Below are 21,780 nucleotides of genomic sequence, written 5' to 3'. Positions count from 1 at the left end.
CCAGCCTAATCTGTCCACTCCTAGATAATATCATTTAATAAACATGACAGTCCAATGATTCACAGTGCTTTATGATCTAGAAAATTGCACTGCATTACTTTTGGCTACTAATTAACAGTCATTTCTGTCACTATCAGATCTAATGAAAGGGCTGTTATAACAGCAGGATCTGTGAGACCCTGGGATGCTTTGTTCTTCATAGCTTACCAGGGCGCTGCTACTTGTCTCAACTCAAACAAGCCCGGTTTGTTTCCGCAGTGATGTTTTTGGAAAGGTTACTGGATTATCAATAGTCACTTCAGATGTACAAGCCAAAGGGAAGAAACACATGGGAAACTAATGAAAAAGAGGTTTAAAGTCCTCCCTGAATTTTGTTATGAACTGTAAAAGGGCACAGCAGTCAAATCAAATTGATGTTTGACAATCCTGGGAGATGTGCATTTTCTTGTGGGAAATAACGAGAGCTGATTGTCAGAGCTTCAGCTACAAATGCCCAAACCAGAAATATCACTGTCTTTGGACTTGAATATTTTTCTGTTCCATTGCCTGTGAGTTTTATTCATAGACCCTGGGGAGGGCTTGAAAGATGGACAAAGCGAATAGTGCATTGAGGTTTAGCATGTGTACATATATACCAAACAAATCCAGATGTTCCAAGATGTAGAAGTGCACAACGACCCCCAAATAGCTATGTACTGATTGTGCAATATCCATATGGTTACAATTAATAATTTATTGTGCTTATTTCCTGGTTTAGAAGCCTTTTAAATATTCATAAAATTGACTTTCTTCTTAGGGGATGTGCTGAGGAGTTTTGAAGATTGAGCACTGTAATTTGGGAGAAGTCATACGGCCTTTTTCAGGTGTAGAGGTTCAATTCATGCTACAAGCACAAAACTAAACTCAGAATTAACTCGAAACTGAATAATCTCTTGCAAATTTGTGAAATGCCTTTCCTAAAATGCCCTAGTGCTTGTCTATTCTGCTTCAGTATTTCCTTCACATTCTCTGAGAACCCATTTCTCCATTGCAGACTTGCTTTCCGCTTCCAACTCACACATCCAAATTATCTGTGGGCTGCAGCTTTCCTGTTGCCCAGGCACTCCATCCTTTTAAAATTCTCTTGCACAGCAAGTCATTGATCTTTTAGTCTAGCTTGAAGGTAGCTGAAAAGTCAGTATAGCTTTTAGCCATTTTTTCCTGATCTTTACTCCAATGCTGTATGGATTACAATACAGAAGATGCATTTCCTAATCCCTCAGTAAGGATTAGGGATCAATAGCATGTGAATTCTTCCCCCAAATTGAAGCCATATCCTGAACTGTTTGGCCCTCTCTATTGCCTGCAGTATTATGTAGACAGAAATTTATGCCTATTATTAAAAATAATAATAGATTTACTCAGCTGACTATATTCCCGAGAGGGTAAAAAGATGTATGTGTGCATCTGCAATGCTACAGTAAGTAGAACAGCAATAGTGTGTGAAAATATGATACAATATTAAAAAAAAACAATCTTTGCAGTAACAAATGCAATTTCTTGCACATCTCTGTCCATGTTGGCAGCTGCTGCTAAATGATAGCATCCTTCATTGAAGGCCAAATCTCTTCTGGGAAATACAGATGCTAAGACTAACAATGAGAGGGAGCTGATCTGCTTCTTTAGTTTTAAGTAAAGTAAATGGTTTAATTACAGTAAGATGCTGTTGTAGCCAGAACCAGAAAATGGGACTGCTCTGTTTCAAACATGGTGGTGCTGTTTAGTTTCCTGCTGCTGCTCAGGAGGCAGCAGCAAAAGGCCAAAGGAGACTGCAGTGGGAGAGCTGGTGAGGTGGGGAGCAGAGAGAGGTGTGTGGGGCTCAGCCAAAGGGAAACTGGAAGGAAGCATGGGACAGGGAGAGTGTTTGCAGTCCATGCAGCACCCAGGTTTCTGGCTGGAAGCAGGGAAAACAGAAAGCATGAAGAAGGTCTGTATTTGAGAGAGACAAAAATAAACATAAACAGGAAGACATACTGCATGCATTTAAGCATTCATGTCAGCATGCTGTTTTCTACAAAAGCAGGCAGTTTATGAAGCCCAGTAGAATTTTTTAATGACACTTGTATTTCCTCACTCCCTGTGTGTACAGGCTGGGTTACAATATCCTGCTTCACATTCCCAGATTTACATCAGTGTGACCTGTAAATGTTGTGTTTTGGGTAACTTTGCATCCAGTGTTGGTGACTGCCATTGCTTTGCCATAAAGCTATTTGGTGGAAAACCCACAGAGTTTTGACAAATTGCATCTTCTCTTTCTAAAGTGCTTGTAAATAAGGAAGTGATTGAAAACAAAATCTCTATATCAGTTTAGGTATTAGTGAAATGCAGCCAGGTACAAGAGGAAATGTGATTGATAACTGTGGCAGTGATGGCACAGTGTGGCATCCAGAGCAGCCAAATGCTGAACCTTGCTATTATCACTTATGCTGATTTTCATAATTTGTCATTTAATCTTTTTTGATTGGATTTTTTGTGTTTTAACATCCAAGACCATCTGACCGAGTTAGGAGACTGGTTTGCAAAAATACGTAAGGGATGTGTGGATGGAAAGCATGTGCACATGTAGGCACATGGAATGTAAGGTCTTTAAGAAGGTTCACAAATGAAGCTTCACAAATGAGGCATTAAAAGGTGCTGTGTTTTTCAGTTTGCGAAGACTTTCTAGTATTGTGACAATTAATTTTTTGCATTCTAATGGTTTTGATTCCTGGCTCTCCCTAGGTGAAATGGAAGAGTTAGAAACCCTGTGGCTGACTGGTATTTGTCACAATGAGAAGAACGAAGTCATGAGCAGCCAGCTGGATATTGACAACATGGCAGGAGTGTTTTACATGCTTGCAGCAGCCATGGCACTCAGTTTAATTACCTTTGTCTGGGAGCACTTATTTTACTGGAAGCTTAGATTCTGCTTCACTGGAATCTGCTCTGATAGACCAGGATTATTGTTCTCAATCAGCAGGGTTAGTATTCTTTGCATTTCACCCCTTCAGGCAATTGACAGTATGAGCACTGCCTCCCTAATACATCACTTTTCCTTGTATTCCCACTTAGACATTTGAAATACTTGTTTACAGCACTGACAAAGTGATCAATGACCTTATTATGTTCTGGCACTCCATGGGAAGTCTTTTCTCCAATGGATTATTCTACCAGATTAATTATCATGTGTCAGGATAATTGTTAATCAAATGCTAAAAATGTAATATATTTAAGGGAAATTTTGATGTAGAAAAGGCAGAACTGCTTATATTCAAGAAGATTCACCCTTCCTTGATCCTCTCCTCTTCCACCCCCCCCCCCAAAAAAAAAAAACCAAAAAAACAAAACCAACCCCAACAACCAACAAAATAAGCACTAAATTAGTGACAGATGTTAACTCTCTGGTTTGTGTACTTCATAAACAAGGAGATTTTAAGTGATAAAAGTACTAGACTAGTTTTTAACTAGGCTTTTCTTGATAGCTAACTTATATAAGAGAAAGAGTTGAACACAAGTATCATTTGTGTTTGGTTAGACAGTAAGGCAATTTTTAATAGTACCAAATCCAAAGCAGATTTACATATCCCAATAATTAATATGAGCAGTAAGATAAAGGAAGTAGGTGCTTGTTCTCAAGCCTTTTGACAAATTTATATTTCTTATTTAATATTTTTAAATGTAGCACTTCATTAAGTAATGGACTTCGCAGGTGCTTGTATATAGCTGAGGAGAACAGAAAATGATTTAAAAAATGCCTAGTTTCTTAAAAAATGTACTAAAATTACCTTTTAGAGTAAATTTGGTTGTATTGGAACTGCACTAAAACACTCTGCCCTAGCCTGTTGGAGATTGCCTAGTAAAGCATAAATGCTTACATCTTCACGTTTTGCATTTGAAATTAATACTTTGGGCTTCAGTGTGAAACTCAATTTTCTCTGGTGAAAAATACTTACGTAAAAGGGAACTTTCACAGAATCCAGAATATCATTCGAACTCACAAGAGCCATTAAACAGGTAAGAGTTACATACAGGATGGACTTGAGGCCTTTTGTCCCAGATGAACTCAATTTCAGGCTTAGAAAGAACTGAAGAGTACCATAACTTCCAGTAGCCTTACTTCACGCTTCTTTTAGAACAGTAATTTAATCATTGCTTTAGAAAAATAGAATTTCCATTAATGAAGGTTAGTTATATTTTGCGATGGTATTAGGGAACTTTTTGAGGTCCCCTATAATCCTGTTGTCTGGAATAATGTATGGGAGGCCAACACAGAGCACAGGTTTGTAAAATACTGGCAATCCTCCTTTACATTGCCAGTGGATTATGGCAGAAACTATTCTTCCATATAGATCTAAACAAATACTACAAGAATAGGTGTATGCCTTTTACTCATTAAATAAACAATGTTTTATTGCCAATGAAATTGGAATGAAAGTATTTAAAATTTACATATAGTAATTTAATTTGTTTTATGTAATTCTTATTACAGGGTATTTATAGCTGCATTCATGGAGTACACATTGAAGAAAAAAAGAAGTCCCCTGACTTTACTTTGACCAATTCCCAAACCAACATGTTAAAACTACTACGAACAGCGAAAAATATGACCAATATAAATCCTTCAAGAATTAACTCCCCCAAAAGAACAGCTGATTTTATTCAGAGGGGTTCCTTGATTATGGACATGGTCATGGATAAGGGAAACTTGATCTTTTCTGATAACAGATCCTTTCAGACAAAGGACAACTTTTTTGGTGAAAACATGAGTGAACTGCAGACACTTCCTGGCAATCGACACAAGGACAATCTTAACAACTATGTTTTCCAAGGTCAGCATCCTCTCACACTGAATGAGTCCAACCCAAACACAGTAGAGGTTGCAGTAACAACAGAAGCAAAAGTAAACTCCAGACCCAGGCAACTTTGGAGGAAGTCTGTTGAATCTTTACGTCAAGAATCTGTACGTCAGAGTCAAGGTTCCCAGAGGGAAAACGGGTCAGATGAAAACCGGCAGCTTTCAGTGAAAAGCCAAAGATATCTTCCTGAAGAGATTGTCCATTCAGATGTATCAGAGACATCAAGCAGGGCTACTTGCCATATGGAACCTGAAAACAACAATAAGCACCACAAAACCAAGGACAATTTTAAAAAAAGAACAGTAGCATCAAAATACCCAAAAGACTGTAGTGAAGTGGAACTGACATATCTGAAAACCAAGCAGAGCTCTCCACGGGATAAAATCTACACAATTGATGCTGATAAGGAGCCCGGATTCCGCTTGGACACACCCCAGTATATCGAAAACATTGTCCTTCCAGAAACTATAGAGTATCCTGACGTTTATCAAGATCACAATGACAACTACAGGAAAGCAGAACATGCTAACAGGACTCCCATGCATAACGAAGACAGTCTTCCAAATAATGATCAATATAAACTTTATGCAAAGCACTACAGTTTAAAAGATAAAAATGCTTCCCTAGTTGACATGAATGATAGATACAGACAGAATTCTACCCACTGTAGGAGCTGTCTTTCCAATTTGCCCACTTATGCGGGACATTATTCAGGCAGATCTCCCTATAAATGTGATGCATGCTTGCGGATGGGGAACCTCTATGATATTGAGGAAGATCAGATGCTGCAGGACACAACGAACTTATCACTTCCTGAAGAAATATATGACCATAGTTGGTCACAGAATAATGCTCTGCAATATCATAAAAAAAACAAGTTGAGGATTAGCAGGCAACATTCTTTTGATAATATTGCTGATAAGTCCAGGGAAATTGATCTTGGAAGACCTTCTCGTAGTATAAGCTTGAAAGATAAAGAGAAGTTTCTCCAAAGTAGTCCATATGCAAGCATGTTTAGTGTTCCCTCAAGCAAACTGTTGAGCAACAAAGCCTCACTTTTAACTCATGCTCTAGAGGACAGTAAGAGGAGCAAGTCCCTGTATCCCGTTCACTCAGAAGATAATCCCTTTCTGCACTCGTATCGTGACGACCAGCACTTATCTCTTAGGCGAAATCCAGCTGATCTTTATAAATATTCGTTACCATCCAGAGGAAGAAATGATAATTATTTCAGGTCATCCATAAAGTCTACAGCATCATACTGTTCCAGGGATGGTCGGATCCATAATGACATGTACATTTCAGAGCATGTTTTGCCTTATGTTGCAAATAGGAATAGTGTGTATTCAACTCCAAGGGTTTTAAATTCCTGTAGCAATAGACGTGTGTATAAGAAAATGCCTAGCATTGAATCAGATGTTTAAATTTTCCATGAACACTTATCTATAGGGAAAAATAGTTGCCACCATCTTAGAGGGAGAATATTTCCTTTAACAGTATCCTGCTATAGTAAATGATATGTAAACCTCCCCCTTTCTCAATGTACTTTTGTACATGAATAGGTAAACTTAGTATGCTCTCAACCATCTTTTTAAAACATGTCTTGTTGAAAAGGAGAAAAAATAGCCATTTATGTATGCTTTATATAAATGGCAAGCTGTACTGAAACAGCCCCAATATATGTTGGCAACTATGCTATTTTGTATCTGATTATTTTATAATTTTGGTTATTCTAATTTCTGTTGCTAAGTATCATTCAATGTACTTTTGTCCTTAGAAATGTTTAATGATTTTCTAGTACCGGATAAGCAATATGGTATGCATGTAGTATGACACAGACAAAAAGAATTAGGAATGCATTTGCTAAGTTACAAAAATAAGACTCTTTAAAAGAGAACAGAGAACTAGGCTTTCAAAAATATATTTTAGCTTCATAATCATTTTCAAAGAGAAAAAACCTAAAAAAAGAAAAGAAAAAAAAGAAACCCAACCCAAACCCCAGGACCTTAATTGGCAAAATACAATGTGTTAGCACAAAATTAGTATGTTCATTGTAGACTGACAGAAAATAAATGGGAAGACTGTAGGCCCAAACATGTGAACTGCTGTGTACCAAAAGGAAGCCCTGTGGATTTTGGTTAATGTTAATGTACAAATGCTTTTCTTATATTTCACATGCACTTGCCATTAGAAACAAAGTTCATTGAAAAGTCTGCAGTCATCTTGTCAAAAAATTCACAGCTGCCTAATCCAGAGTATATATTTTTAGCTATCAATATGTCACTTATTGTGGAGTTGTGGACGTCATTAGAAACCTTGAGACCTAATAAGTATGCAAGTTTGCATTTGCCCCTTACTGGTGATTACTCAGGGCTGTATAGTATTTATTTTATTCCTTCACTTCCCAAACGAAATCCCAACCCACCATAGTTCTTTGTTCATAGGATGTTAGTGACATCTAATTAACTGTATGTTAGTATTACTAAAGCTGTTAATATGGTATCAAACACGAACAGCCATATGTTCAGTGTAATCAGCAAGAAATGCAATGCCATTTATTTGCATACACCGTGAAGGATTAATGCCTTTTGTGGGCCTTCTTCTTTCTGGAATATCATGCATATTTGTTGAACGTCAGACCTTTTTTTTTTTTTTTTTTTTTTATCTCTCTAATCAAATCTTTCCTATAAATTGAATATATGCACACATCATCACTCACCGGTATGCAAAAATACTCACATTACAAGGCTGTATTCTTATATGACTTTTATTTCTAGTAGAGATGAATCAGCATATTTCAGAAACAAAATGTGTGCTATGCATCCTTCCTCATCCCCCATAGCCATAAGGGAGTGTAAAAGGGAAAAGGGGAAGACTTTGATGAGTAGAGTGTACAGTTGTAAATTGTAGTTAAATTAAAGAAGTAAATTGCTAATATATTTAAATGCAGAAAGTATCAACAGGTAGTTCTCTCCCATTGTCCTGATAGCCTAAGAATTGCTCTGATTTTATTTATTTATTTATTTGTCCATGTATAGGAAGTTCAGATTATTAGATTATTAAATTATTCCTTAGATTTCACTGAAAATCAGTTAACGAGGAAACCATTACCACTGTGAATTGGAAAATGTAAATATTACCCTGATTTTCCCTAAACAAAAGTTATTTTTAATAGAATCATACTTACATCAGTAATTGTATATCTGCAAGTCAGAGTTACAGTATGCAAGTTGTTTAGTTTGGAGTAGCATCCTTCAGACGAGAGCTGCAAATGGGAGGTAATATAAATGATACGTAGTGATAGACAGAATATGGCTTATTGAATTTTTATTTGCAATTCTGTTATTAAACAGATTTGAGCTGACTTTAATTACTAAACGGTCCACAAAGAATTCTTGATATTTACAGATGTATTTGTACTTTCGTCATAATGGTGAAGGATGATATTTTTGAAGGAATGAAATGCAATGGGATTTGGGTTTTCCAAATCCCTTCCCAGCTTCCAAAAATCTCAGCATACCTTGTTGTATTTATGTTCAGAAAGCATATCTATGGGCATCTGCACTCTGTCCAGAGCAAATATCTTTTGAGTATTTCTTGTTCAACATTTGGTCACAATTACTGGCCCTGATTCACATGATATGCTTTCTGGCTTCTCACTGGCTCTGGTTTTTATAAGAAGATCCTTGACTGCCCTTACAGGGATTCTATCTCAGGAATAGCTGTATGAACCAAGCAGAGATAGGATGTTTATGGATGGGATGAGCACTACTTTTCACAATCCAACCCCCTTTCCCATGTGTATACACGTGTACCTCATTTGTCTTAGGTCCATAGGAAGGAAAATGCACTAAAGACATAAGTATTGTTGTAACAAGTATAATTAAAATATTTGAGGCAAATTTTAATTTCCCGTCTAAATCATAGTAGATAAAACAAGATCTTAGGTGTTTGGAAGTGTTTTTCAGCAAATCGTTTGTTTGCTGGTATCAAACCAAAAACTATCATGCAAGTTGCTGGGAATTTTACCAAGTGAATCATAAAACTCCATGGTGGCTCTTGTCTTTCACATCATCTGAAAGCACTTAGAATACTGTCTGCTCACTCTAAGTCTTTTGTAACTTCATCTTTATCTGCAGCTAGACACCCATGCTTCAGTATATAGACAAGTACTGTATATAAAACTCTGGGAAAGAAAAGTTCCCATTTACAACATTTTTTAAATAGACTGTTGAGATCCAAATGCAAACATGCTGAACCCAAGGTGGATTTATCCTTCTGTGAAATGTTCAGGCAAATTAGCTAAAAAGAAATACACTGCAGTGTTTGCTTTTTCTGATTTGAGAAGATTGCTGGTGAGTGTAGAGATTGGTTATCTACAAACGTGAAATGCAATCCCGCACCAAACCAAATTAAAGAGACAGAGGGAAGACTTGATAATGTTGCACAGCAGTTGTTCACATGGGTATAAACTATGCTGCCTTAAAAGAAAAAGAAAGAAAGAGATTAAAAAAAAAAAAAAAAAAGGATACTGAAAGTAGAGGGATAAGAATCATGCATGCGTTTGCGGTTTTCATCTTGGCATGTAATATGTCTGAATGAAGGGGGAAGAAAAGGCTAAAGTGCAGGGTTTTAGCTAGAGTAGCTAGTGTGATTGCTGATGTATACATGTAAAGAAGAAGAAGCTGAGAAGTTGAAGGAAAAGCTTCAACAGTAGAGCCACAAGCCACAGCTTGTGAGGCTCAGCTGTAGGGCATATGGAACTCTGAATATTGCCTGAGCTTTGTTGATATATTTGCACTGACTTTCAATTAAATTGAGATCAAGACTTTCTGTATTTCCCTCTCTCTCACTCTAGCTGCTGCTATACTTGAAGAGGAGAAAGGAATCTTCCTGCATAAGTGGCCATCCTTTCTGTACCTTTCTGGATGGTGCTGGTGACTTGTTACATTTTCCTGATTACAGCTCTAGCAGATTGTTGGTCATTCCTATCACCAAGATTTCCCGTGACTCCAGCTGGAACTGAATCAGGCTGTAAATGATATGGGCCATTCTTGGTAGCATGTCCCGTAGTGTTACACTGCTCCTGGACGACAACTTTTATGGAGGCAGGATATTGAATTGCTGAGGAATGGAGTAGGTACATGGAGGTAAAAACAGCTATGTAGACATTCCTGCCTCTTGCTTTTTTCCTCTTTTAAAGACGTTGTAGAATTTCTCCATGTTTTTGTCTTCCCCTTTTCACCACAGTGCATTTTCCTTTTCCTTTCAAATGAATTTTGTTTTCTGCTTGTGTTTTGTAGAGCAGTGTAGCCACCCACTAACTTAAAAGCATGGAAATAAGATACTTTAATATATAAGATAAAATTAAGGAAATTAAGAGTTCTTTGTATTTCTGGAAATTTTCATTTAATGTTTTGGCAGCTTTCGCTCAGAATTCTTTATTTTGCTACTTTAAAAGCTCAGTTAGGAAAAAGAGTGCTGTGGACACACTGAATCCAAATCACCGCCAGCCCACCATGTTTTGGCAGCATCTCATGAACATGTCTCTCTCTTTGTGGTCTTTCAGGAACACTTAGTTAAATTAAGGGTCGCAATAAAGCTAAGGCAAATTAGTAGTAGTTGTTTTTGGTTTTTTTCCTGATGAAAACAAATTTTTTTACATAGCTCCTAAGGTAGAAAAAGCCAGAGGTATACAGTGTTTGGATTTCTCTGCTGGAGGGCTAAGCTCTTTGTGTTGCCAGTGTAGGGAGAGAAAGAGAGAGAAAGCTCCCTCCTGATGGCAGTCAAAGCAGTGGAGGCTTGGAAGAAATTGTGTTGGTGATGTGTCTTGAAAGCATTTATCTCTCTCTGCAGGTATTTTAGGAAGCATGGGCACTAATCAGAGATCTCAGGTGTGCTTAGTAGAGTAGTGGACTATTTATCCCAGCCTCAAAATCTGCTCAGTTGAATCTGTGAGTGCCAGTTTACACCTTGCAGATCATATAGATTCCTGTGCTTATTCAGTATCTGCTGAAGTTGCACTTGTCTGTTGTGGATTCTGCAGTACTTCCAACCTAAGCAGTATCACTATTTTCTTTATACCCTGTGACTAACCAGCATGAAATAAAAGTGTTAGCATCTCTTCCTTGTAGAATAACTTGCTATTTTTATATTTCTTCTATGTAGCATATGCATCTTAAGATACAGTGATGGGGAAGACTTTAGTACCATTCCTTCCCTTGCTGGGTTCACCAACATAGAACAGAACAGGAATTATGATACAGGTCTTAGAGTCAGGCTGGATGTAGGAAGAATTAAAGAGGTGGATGTTTTTTGTTGTTTTACTTTGCATTTAACATGTTATATATGAAACCTAGTGAAAACAGATATTTTATTATAAAGTCCTCTTAGTTAAAAGAGAACAGCATCCATTGCGTGGCTTGGGTAGTTTGTGTTAAGTGTCAATCATCACATTCTGTGCTTCTGTCAAAATGGAGTGTCGTGAATCCACTTGCTAAACTTTGCCTTTCCCAGCTCTAGCTCTATTTTAGCTCAAATATCTAGCTCTAATTTTAGCTCAAATATCCTTCTGAAGTAGGTGTATTTCCTGCATAGGGCAGTCTGGTTTACAACATAAAAAGAGTTTTCTGGTGACATGCTTAATTCACTTGTTTTACTGATGTTAATTTTTTAATCAAAACCTTTTTCCTAGTGAAAGTGGAACCTTCAAATTAGTGCTGAAGGATCTTCTGAAAGAGTGTAAAGACCTTTCAAAGTATGACTTAATGGTATGAGCCATTTCCCTGCTCAGTTGAGCCTGTACCACCTTGCTTAAACATATTAGCAACATGCTAGTAGTGATTGTCAATAGGAGGGAGCACAATTTAATCCCTGCTGTGTACTTATTTGTGGACATAAATGCAAATACAGACTGATGAAGGTTATGATATAGAAAAGACTCCACCTGTTCTAGCTGAAGTCTCCTGCAGAGCTCTGGTTAAGTTACACAAGAGTAGCCTCAAGACCATCCTGTCTCTTCCATCGTTCTGATCGTGCTGACTTCTCTGTCTCATGTGCACATACTGTACGTAGTGTAAAATTCTTGTTGACACTCAGCTGTCATTGTGAAATTAATCCCATTTCCACCTGTTCGCCTTCATTGCAGTGTAGCAGCAATGTCTGTGGGATGTAGAGGTGGTTGTTTGCGTTCACTGGTGTCTGCTCCTCTGTTCAGTGGGAGCAGAAATTCTGCCTTGCTTCTCTCTGCTCTGCTGGGGGAGGGTTACTGCACTGCTTGTAAATAAGTCCCTCAATCAAATCCAGCTTTTCATTTAATTTAATTTTTTGCCCTTCTTCACTAGACCTGCATAGAGAGTACTTTGTTGAAGAACATGCACTCTTTGGAAGTCATGATTACAAGCATGCATCTCCCTGCAATGCAGCGAGAATGCACTCTGTTGTCTATGCAGGTTTGGGAGCTCTTTGGTTACATCCTGCAGGATGTATCTACCCTGGTTAAAACTGTTGTTAAAATGAATGCCAGTCTAAAAAGATGTAAGAATCCACTGCTGATTATGTGATGATCTTGTCATATCTATAATTTAAGAACCAGAAATAACAGAAGTAAAATTAAGTTACCTCAATATTTAGCAGGCTTTTGTTGTTTTGCACTTAAGTATTTTACTCCTTTTCCTCAATTCTTTACCTGTATTAAACTAGTAGAGAATATAACTATGCTGTAACGTTGTCATGCAATATCTTTATTAGCAGATAACCACACTGAATAGAGTACTACGTATTTAAAACAGATGATTTTTGACTCTCCAGCTCTTCAGAAGTAGTGGTGATCAGCAGTTATACTGTTAGATGTTTCATCCTTTCCCTTTTGTAATTAGCATTTGTTTTCATTGATATTTCAAAAAATTATATTTCTATGTGCGCATTCTAAACTGTGAAAATAAATACCAGTAAATATTATGATACTTATTCAGTGCACTGTAAAGTTCCAAGTGAGATGATAATTTGCCTGGGAATTAATGAAGGTTTCCTCACTTCTCATGAATGGTCCTGAGCTTTAATGTGGGCAAATGGTAATATTTATAGTTATATGAAATTTTAATGGAGAATGTCTTGTTTTGCACTTCTAGAACTATTAGAAGAAATGATGTGTTTTTCTGAACAACTGAATTATGATCATACATTTTTAATTTAAGTATTGTACATTGCCGTACATAAGAATAACCCTTTTGAAGAGATTTGTGTTAATCGTCACTACAGGATTCTTTAGACTGAGAATAATTCATTAAGCCTGTTTTATAATGGCATCTAAATGGCAAAACACAGTTTGGAAATATATTTTGGCTTCTGTTTCTTACTGTATTTGGACTCATAGTTCTGCAATTGAAGGCCCTCACAAGGTTCCTGTGCCCTTGGCTTTGGGGAAGGAGACTTCTCTTGTTCATTGATGGAACAATATTAGAGGAGTCAAAAAATGAATTTGGAGTATGTTGGTCAATATTTGAAGTGTAAATTATGTTCAAAATGATAAAAAGGAAGGAAATTGGAGGTTCACAGTTATCCACACTAGTGAATGGTCTGTGATGGGCAGCAGAGTGTGGTTTCTAGAAGCTAATTTTTAATGAAGGTGATTTGAATCCTGCTGGAGATTATAAATCACTGAAATAAAAGAGAGTTTTTTATTTCTTTTTGTTTTTTAAGCCAAAGTCTTTATATTGTCATACGAGGTTTCACAGGAAAATGGGCCAAAGAATAAATACAATTAAATATGCAAAAGGTTAATCCTATGGAAATGGATATCCTGTCATCTTGATGTGCCAGAGCATATCAATGGTAATAGGAACAATGTGTGTAATTTTCCTGTATATTGCTATGTAGGTTGCACTATTTTGAATGATACAAGCCTGATATTTTAATTACCAAATACCAGAAGAAAGCTATTTATTAATAGTTTTTAACCTAAATATGTATACAGTATAAACACGTGTGCGTGCATACCCTTTCCCACCCAGTCATATTTGAGTAATCTCCCAAATGTGGGGCACATTCCAGCAGTGCTTTATTGTAAATGATTCTCTAGTCTCCTTTCCAAACCTCCTAAAGCCACCCTAGCAGCATTTATTGTAATGTTTGATGCCTATTGCTGAAGAGGCTGAGGGACTTGCTGAGGATCAGGAATGCCAGGATGCGAAAATAAGTGAGAGTTTCTCTCTGAAAGAGCTGGAAATGGTGCTTGCTGACATTTCCATATATACAGGCATGTCTTCTTGTGCTATTTTGAGAATTAATGACCAGAGACAGTCTATTGGCCCAGTGGCTCTGATGTTAATTTATGTGACCCAAACGTGGTCATTAAAAACATTATTTACAGTAGCTGATGAAGGATAGTTAAAACCCAAAATTTCCAGGAAGGATCAGTGGGTGTGTGTACCAGTGGAGGCCCTTCTGTTCAACCGTGCAGACTGCAGTTTTCAAAATGGATTTTGTACAGTGGCAGTATTTAGTAGTGATGCTTGTCAATAACTTCTCGGTGCATAGGCTTTTGGCCATTTCATTACTATGTGAAGGTCTTGACATACAGATGGTGATATTTGGCTTCTTTTCTAAATTCAGAATGCTCAAACCAAAACTTATGGTAAAAAAATTGCCATGGATTCATTTATGTGAAGTTATTCCTGAGCTTTTTTTTTTCAAAGGGAGCGTTGCATAATTAGTCATTTTTTCCACTTATACAGGGAAGCAGAAAATTAGATATGGTCAGCATTTCTCTATGACTCATTGCAAGCGTGTCTTGGAGAAGGACTTTGTTCCAACTCCTTTGTCTGCAATAAGAACAATTTTTGTTATCTTGTCTTTATCCAGCCTAGGTCTGGATTTCTACTATAGGCAAAACACTATTTGACTTAGAGATGTGCGAGTGCGTGATGGGCGAGCACATTCTTAGTGTGGGTCGTGCTCAGAGTTAAAATACCAAAACCAAACCTCATGTTGCAAAAGTAGGGAAGTTGCATCATGTAAAATTGTGTGCAGCTAGAAAGGAAACTTGTGCAATTTTTAATAAGAACTGTTTACAATTTATACTTTATATCAGCTATACTATTTTAAAATAGTCTTATTTATTTCAGAGCGTCCATTTTGCTCTGATGAAGAACAACTTGATCTCTCTGTCTTCACACCTCACACCCACATGCACAGCGTATTTTGTGTCTTCCCTGAGCAAAGCAGAAGGTACAAACAGAATTCATTACCGTTAGGCAGACTCCTACCTGATTTTTATCTAAGTATGCTACTTTTATGCAAAATTTGCATCCATACATTCCAGGTTCTTTAGAAGCATTTCACCTGTGAGCTAATACTGTTAATTTTAACTCATGAGAGTTGAATTTACACTAAACTGGGCATTTCATGCTTTGTTTCAGCCTCTGTAAAGATGTTTTGCTGATTTAGATGAAACACAAATATTTCTGTGTGCTGCTAAACAAAAATCACCAGAAGAATTTTAAAATTTTAGCTTGCAGTTAAAAAACAATATGTTTACCTATCTACTTGAATATTGTAAATGTAATGTGTTGTTCTGATTATTCCTTATATACATACATGTATATATTTAAAAGCTGTATGTAAGCTTTATATAAATGTATGTGTATAAAGGTTTGGGTTTTTTTTTTTTTGAGGAATGAGGGGCAGGAGAAACATTCAGCATTGTGACCAAGATTCTCCAAACATTTATTAACACTTTCCAGTAACATGCCATTTTGAGTTTGACTGGAAGTTATTTGCAGTTGTACTCCAAAAAAAAAAAATTAAATGTAACAAAAATTAGTATTGAACCTTTGACCCTAAGGCGTCGGGTTAGTTTCTTGTGTATCTTGAAAAGAATTGACAATATTAGCTCTGTTTTTTTCTCAGAAAGAAATTATGTGGTACGCTTGGAAATGTATTCTCATTCTGATGGGGAAAAGACTCCATGTGTACCAGTCTTGTTGCACAGAGCAGTAACCTACACTGCAGCTGAAGAAATTCACATTCCATAAACAACATCTTACCAGAAATCCTGGAACCATTTGGTTCCATACACTGTAAATTAACAAGCCTATCACTTCCGCTACTTAGTGCCATTTACCGTAACATCCTCAAGAGCGTAGTATTGCAAAGTAAATTTCATAAATTTCCTATTGCTAGCAAAGAATAGCAGAAGTTTGAAGACCTCTGTGCACCCAGGGAAATTAATCAGGACATTAGAGTAGAAATAAAATTATCTTGAAAGTGGAATAAAGGATGAAATAATTCATTTTTTACAGAATGCAGAATTTCACGATAAAACTCATAGCGTAATGGATTCTTTAAAAGGAAAGTTTTTTGGGGAAAAAAGGGAATAATTAAAAACTAGTTTTGGCATTCCAATTACTGCCTGTTTCATTAGATAGGGTTAGCAAACTGAAATTAATTTTAATACGCAGGTGTCTGTGCAGACAATTTAAACTGCCAGGCTACGGACACATGCATACACCCAGCTACCCCTGCATCCATCTGTCCATGCCTTTAAGGCCCTGGTTGTAGTAGGATCTCCCCAACAGCACACAGTGCTCCTGAAGGAGCTGGGAGTCGTGCACCTCTCCTGCGTTACGCGTACCATCTCACAGCAGTTCTCCCCACCCACCTTTTAACCCAGTGCATGACTGAGTGCTAATACTGTATAAATATTTTGAAACATATCTAAAACAGATGTTTGCTTCAAACTTTTTATGATAGAGAAATATATAATGATTATGGTTGTCATACAGAATTGTATTGTGTTCTTCATTTTTGTTAAATATGTAGAAAAACATTAAGGGAATGGGAGACTCGAATGTCTGTGTGTACCGAAATGTATATAACTATTTGGAGAAAACACACGTGCCAAGTATAACATGATGTAAAAAATGTAAATATATGAAAAATTCATTTTTCTAATAAAGATAATTTCTGCCAGTTGATATGAAAATGAACAATGGAATCATTTTGTCTGTATTCCTTGCTAAATGGTAGAAGATGTGTCACCTGTGCATAAGGCTTATCTGTGTTCTTTTTGTATTTGATTTGAAAGGTGTTAACAGCCACATGTTTTGAGTCATCCTTTGTTGTTAGAAATTATCTAAAGGTGAAGACGCCTGAAGCTAATGCTGACAGTATAGACTTGATGTTCCCAGTTTAATTTAATTAATGAAAAGGACAAAGACAATTAACTTACGAGGAATACATTCAATGTGAGTCATGTTGTTCGAATGATGCTCCTGAACAGAGGGAGCAGAGGAGCTATAGGTCGAGAGTGGTCTGTTAATGCATGGCACCACACACATGGGGACCCTGTGCGAAGAGATGCTCTTGGCTGCAGAAATGCCGGAGCTCTTTGGGGTGATGGCAGAGGCAGCACCCAACCCCAGGAGGATACATTGTTGGGAGGCTGCTGTGCTCCAAAGAGCTGGAAAATGATGAGCCCTGCCCATGCCAGTACTTGAGCAGGTGAAAGTTGGGGAGAGCAAACCTGGGGGGGAGAGTGGTAGTCATAGTATCACAGGATGGCTTGGGTTGGAAGGGACCTCAAAGATAATCTAATTCCAACGCCCCTCCTGCAGGCAAGGTTGCCAACTGCTACATTAAGCATTAGATCAGGCTGAAAATGGCAGAGATGTATCTGTCCTTGATATCAGCAAACTTGTTTGATGTTTCAGTTAATCAAGACTTCATTTAAAACAGGAGATTTAATGAAGCAATCCAAATCTTTTTGAAGAGTTGTCCTTTTGCCAGGCCAGTGGGGCTGAAGGAGCGAGGTTCAAATGAAGTTCCTAGGTGGTTCAGTATGACCCATTTTCAAGAATTTCAAATCAGATAATGAGAGTCTTCCTTTATTAAATAAGATGAGCCTAAGCAATCACTCAGCAGTTAGAATAATGTTCTTCGAGGCAGTGGGATGAAAGCCATTATCTAAATTCAAAGCATCATTTTGATATGCATGCTTTATGTAGTGGAATATAAAAGTAATGGACATGAGGTGAAAGGTTGCTCACAGATCTCAGCAGAGCAGTCCTGCTTGTTCCTATGGTAAACATGATTGCACAGATAATACGAGAGATATGAAACTGAAATTCTCTTCTTAATGAAGTAAGGACTGCTGAGCTTTCTCTCATCTGCTAGAAGACAGTTGTAAAGGGATTCCTCTCTATTTCTATATAAACATTCCCATTTTGTGAAGCAGAGTAAGAAACAGAGATCTGAATGGCTTTGTTCACCTGCTGTGCTGCCTCTTGAAGGCCCAGTTCAAGTCCTCCAGTCATTTAAAAGCAGCAGGAGTCGATAAAGGAAAAGGGTGATGCAGGAAACAGCCGGCATGGTTCCATCCTGAATCACTGCTTTGTGGCTGAGGAGCTGGGCTGCTTCGTGTACCCAGACTGCTTCTCCTTCCTCACCTGCCACCGTAGTTTATTTCTATCTGTGTGTGTATGAGTCATCTCAGTTTCAGCTTTGATTCCCTTTGGGATCTGATTCAAAGACAATCGTATTCTCCCAGATACTTCTTTTGAACCTTTACTGATGCACCTATGGCAACTGTCAGTCCTCCATAACTTTGCATATTTAAAAAATAACAAACGCAAACTTAAGGGTTGACTGGGAAATGAACACTTTTAAAATCTGACATCTTGTGTATAGTAATGCCTGCAGTGTTCCTAGCAAACTGAGCAATTCACTAGCTATGAACAGAAGTGTCTTCCTGTTATTTGGACCAAAACCCTAGTCTTGAGACCAACAGCTGAAGTCAACTTGTCTTTACACACAGGAACACCAAAACCCCAAATTGCTTCCCCCAACAGTTCACAAACAGCTTCAACTTCCCTTTGTGGCCTTGTTGCAGTACAAAAAATCAAATCATGCTTCCCACCAACTGCATGAAATCTGCCCTGTGGTCCATCTTCTGCTCTTCTTCTCCAACTTGTGGTCTAATTTACTGATGATTTATTTTCTGGCCAGCTTACATAGGATGATCATTTCAGAAGTTGACTGTACTATTTTCAAATCAGTATGCTCAAAATGTACTTATTAAAGGTAATCTATGACACAACAGATGACAGTTCCTTAAGAATGGCAGTAACAATTATAATGTGCTGACGTTTCTTATCACTGCATGGGCAATAGGGGACAGTAATACAGAAGTTAGTTGTAATTAATGTTGTTTATACAAGGGTATTGCAAGGTCAAAGACATTTTCCAGCTATCTCCATGCAGCTCCAGGTATTCCAGACTGTATTCTAGGAGCCTTGAAATCCTATTTGTGTTGCAAAAGTACAAGGTCTGTTGTTTTCTTCCTCCCTGTAGAGCAGACCTTTGGACACATTCAGTGAGATAACTGAGCATTTTCATGTTTCGTATGTTCAGGCCAGTAACATCTCACACATCAATTAAATATCCGTGGAAGTTACAAAAAGCTGAAAATCTGAACTCAAGACTTTAAAGAGAAAAATACACTATCAACCAGATTTGAGTCTAAGTCCCTTTCTTAATAGAAGTGTATAGTTCCACTAATTTCTTTGGGGACTGATGATGTTTGGCACTTCAGCAGGTTGGCTGTGATCAGCTCTCTCCCTTCACCCTGCATGGGAAAAAGCAAACAGGGCACCTAACAGGGATTTCTCTGTGCACAAGGGAAACACAGATTTTGGACAGGTTTACTTCCACACTCCAAGATGGTATTGTTTCAGCCAGTTGAGAAGTTTCCCAAATGAAGTAAAAGCTTCTCCATTTGTGCCACAATATCACAATGTTGGTTTTACCCTCCTCTTTCCCAGCAAGAGAAAAAATATCAAATGTGTAATTCTTGTGGCAGCTGAAATGCCTCTGAGCTTCTTTACTGCAGTTGCTAAGAAGATACGTGTGTGTACCTTGGAGAAGATAAAAGCAGTAGGAAGGAGATGAGAATAACTTTGATTTTCCTATTTTCCTCTGAGAAAAGAAATGCTGTTGCACTGAACTGACCACAGTGAGAATTTCCTTGTACGGGCTTTGAAATCTGCAGAATATATTAATCACTGTCACCCATTTTATTTTACCTGTAAATACATGTGAAGAGCTTCTGACTAAAAGTAGGGGTGTGGATGATATGGAGGGCTTTTGCTATGGGAGAAACTTTGAAATAGGAAAGACAGCTGTAAGGATTCCTACAAAGGATGGAGCAAATCTCTTTGAACGTGCCTCTCACCTGTAAGGACAGCTCATCCTCAGTCTTAACCAAGGAAGGAAACTGTTCAATATATTCTTTTAAGAAAAATCAAACATCAAATTGTTATGTTATTCAGATTTTGAACCTAATCAGAAAGGCTGGATTGATTTCTGAAAGAAAATCAGGTCATGTCAGCATTAAACCACTGCTGCTCCCTTCCAGGGATGCACTATTATCTTAGCAAATGGAGCACCCAATGTGACCTTCACTATATTTGTACTTCTGCTTGCTTTCACATATCTCTTCTCTGAACAAAACAGCTCTACTCTTAGAACTTTCCTTCTAGTTTCTCATTCTCTCTGTCTACTCCTAACAGTTTTCTGTTTCTGTCCCTGCTAGAAGAACATGATGGAAGTGTGAGCTCCACCTTGAACAAGAGCTGCAGGGTCAGCACATTTCCATGTGTTAGTTCTAAGTGTATTGTAATCTCCGTGTTCTTTTCTATTTCTGTCTCTACAAAAACTAACATTGCATTTATTTCTGCACTGCCACTCTGCAATGATTTCAGTATTCAGAGCATAATGACATCTATAACCTTTTTTTTTTTTTTTTCAGATGTTATTTTTACACTCAAAACATTTGGATAGATTAAATCATTTCCCTAGTGTATATTTATTTCCTGGCATTTCTAAACAGAGACTTTTTTTCGTAATATTTGAGTCTGATAGGTCATTTTAGATATCATTCAACTCAGTTTAGTTTAGAATAGCAGAGAAAGGATAGGTCTTTTGTGGGCTAAGGCCAAGGCTGCAGCTTGCAGTTCTGCTGTAGGTTTTGTTGGGTCCATGCACATATCTCTATGACCTGGATGCTTACATGTGCTGCTGTTGTGTTCCATGTGCCGAGGACTTTTTCAATTAATATTCAGCATCAAAAAAAAGCTTCATTATGTAATGTGGTGTGCTGGGTTAGGCCACTAAATGCTTTGAAGTCAGAGAATAAGAAAACTAAAGCTTAGGTTATCAAGAAATGTGTTAAATATTGATGTTTTGAGAAAAATGGCACACTTGTCTTCAGTTCTTACAAAAAAAAAACCCAGAAGTTTACTTCTGTGAGGAGCTACACACAGGCAGCAGGACGAGCCTAACAGGGAGAAATCAAGTCACTGGTGAAACCAGCCCTGTTTGATCATGGTGCCTTTCTGTATTCCTTGGGTCTTAGAACAGCAGGTGGGGAGACTGAAGAGTACATGAACCAGACTTGCCACCTCATTGCTCACATCAGTGTATTCCCCAGCTGGCTCTCCACGCTTCTTGCAGAAGCATTTTTGCTTTTTGAGAAAAGTAGAATGAGAGGTTATCTGCAGTGTGATACTTGTGCCCTCTTACTGCCTGTTCACTACTGCTTAAGGCTGCAATCCTGTGCCATATTTGCCTTAATGCTGTATCAACAAAATCCTATGATTTTGCATAAGTATGTGATGTGCAGTTATTTACACATGGGTAACCTGCAGTGAACTAAAAACAAACTACCTCCAAGCAAACTGCTTCCTGTTACCCCAGTGAGGATGCAGGGTGCCTTTGCTCAACATCCTACGTGTAGTGACTAATTAGGACTGGGAACACTTCAGTTCTAACTGCAAAGTGCTCCCACTGGCTTCACCATAAGCTGAAGAGTCCCAGACACCGCAGGGCTTTAGCAGTCCAGAAATGTGCC

General features: G+C 37.8%; 1 protein-coding gene across 5 annotated transcripts in view; it reads left to right on the top strand.

Moving 5' to 3' along the window:
- The window catches only part of GRIN2A (glutamate ionotropic receptor NMDA type subunit 2A), a 163,839-nt gene extending 148,112 nt beyond the window's left edge, over positions 1-15,727 (top strand). For 2 of the 5 annotated variants that reach the window (XM_090151239.1, XM_090151238.1), the window contains exons 11-12: positions 2,761-2,999; positions 4,508-15,727. In XM_090151239.1, coding sequence (XP_090007365.1) covers positions 2,761-2,999; positions 4,508-6,298 — 2,030 coding nt within the window. In that variant the 3' untranslated portion in view covers positions 6,299-15,727. The remainder of the gene's footprint in view (positions 1-2,760; positions 3,000-4,507) is intronic. The other 3 variants (XM_090151234.1, XM_090151235.1, XM_090151236.1) reach the window with 2 other exon arrangements.
- The last annotated feature ends 6,053 nt before the right edge of the window (positions 15,728-21,780 follow it).

Source organism: Phasianus colchicus, chromosome 16 (assembly GCF_987193195.1).
Source record: "Phasianus colchicus chromosome 16, bPhaCol1.hap1.1, whole genome shotgun sequence".
Lineage (NCBI taxonomy): Eukaryota > Metazoa > Chordata > Aves > Galliformes > Phasianidae > Phasianus > Phasianus colchicus.
Note: the sequence above shows the minus strand (reverse complement) of the source record. Positions and strands in the feature narration are given on the sequence as shown.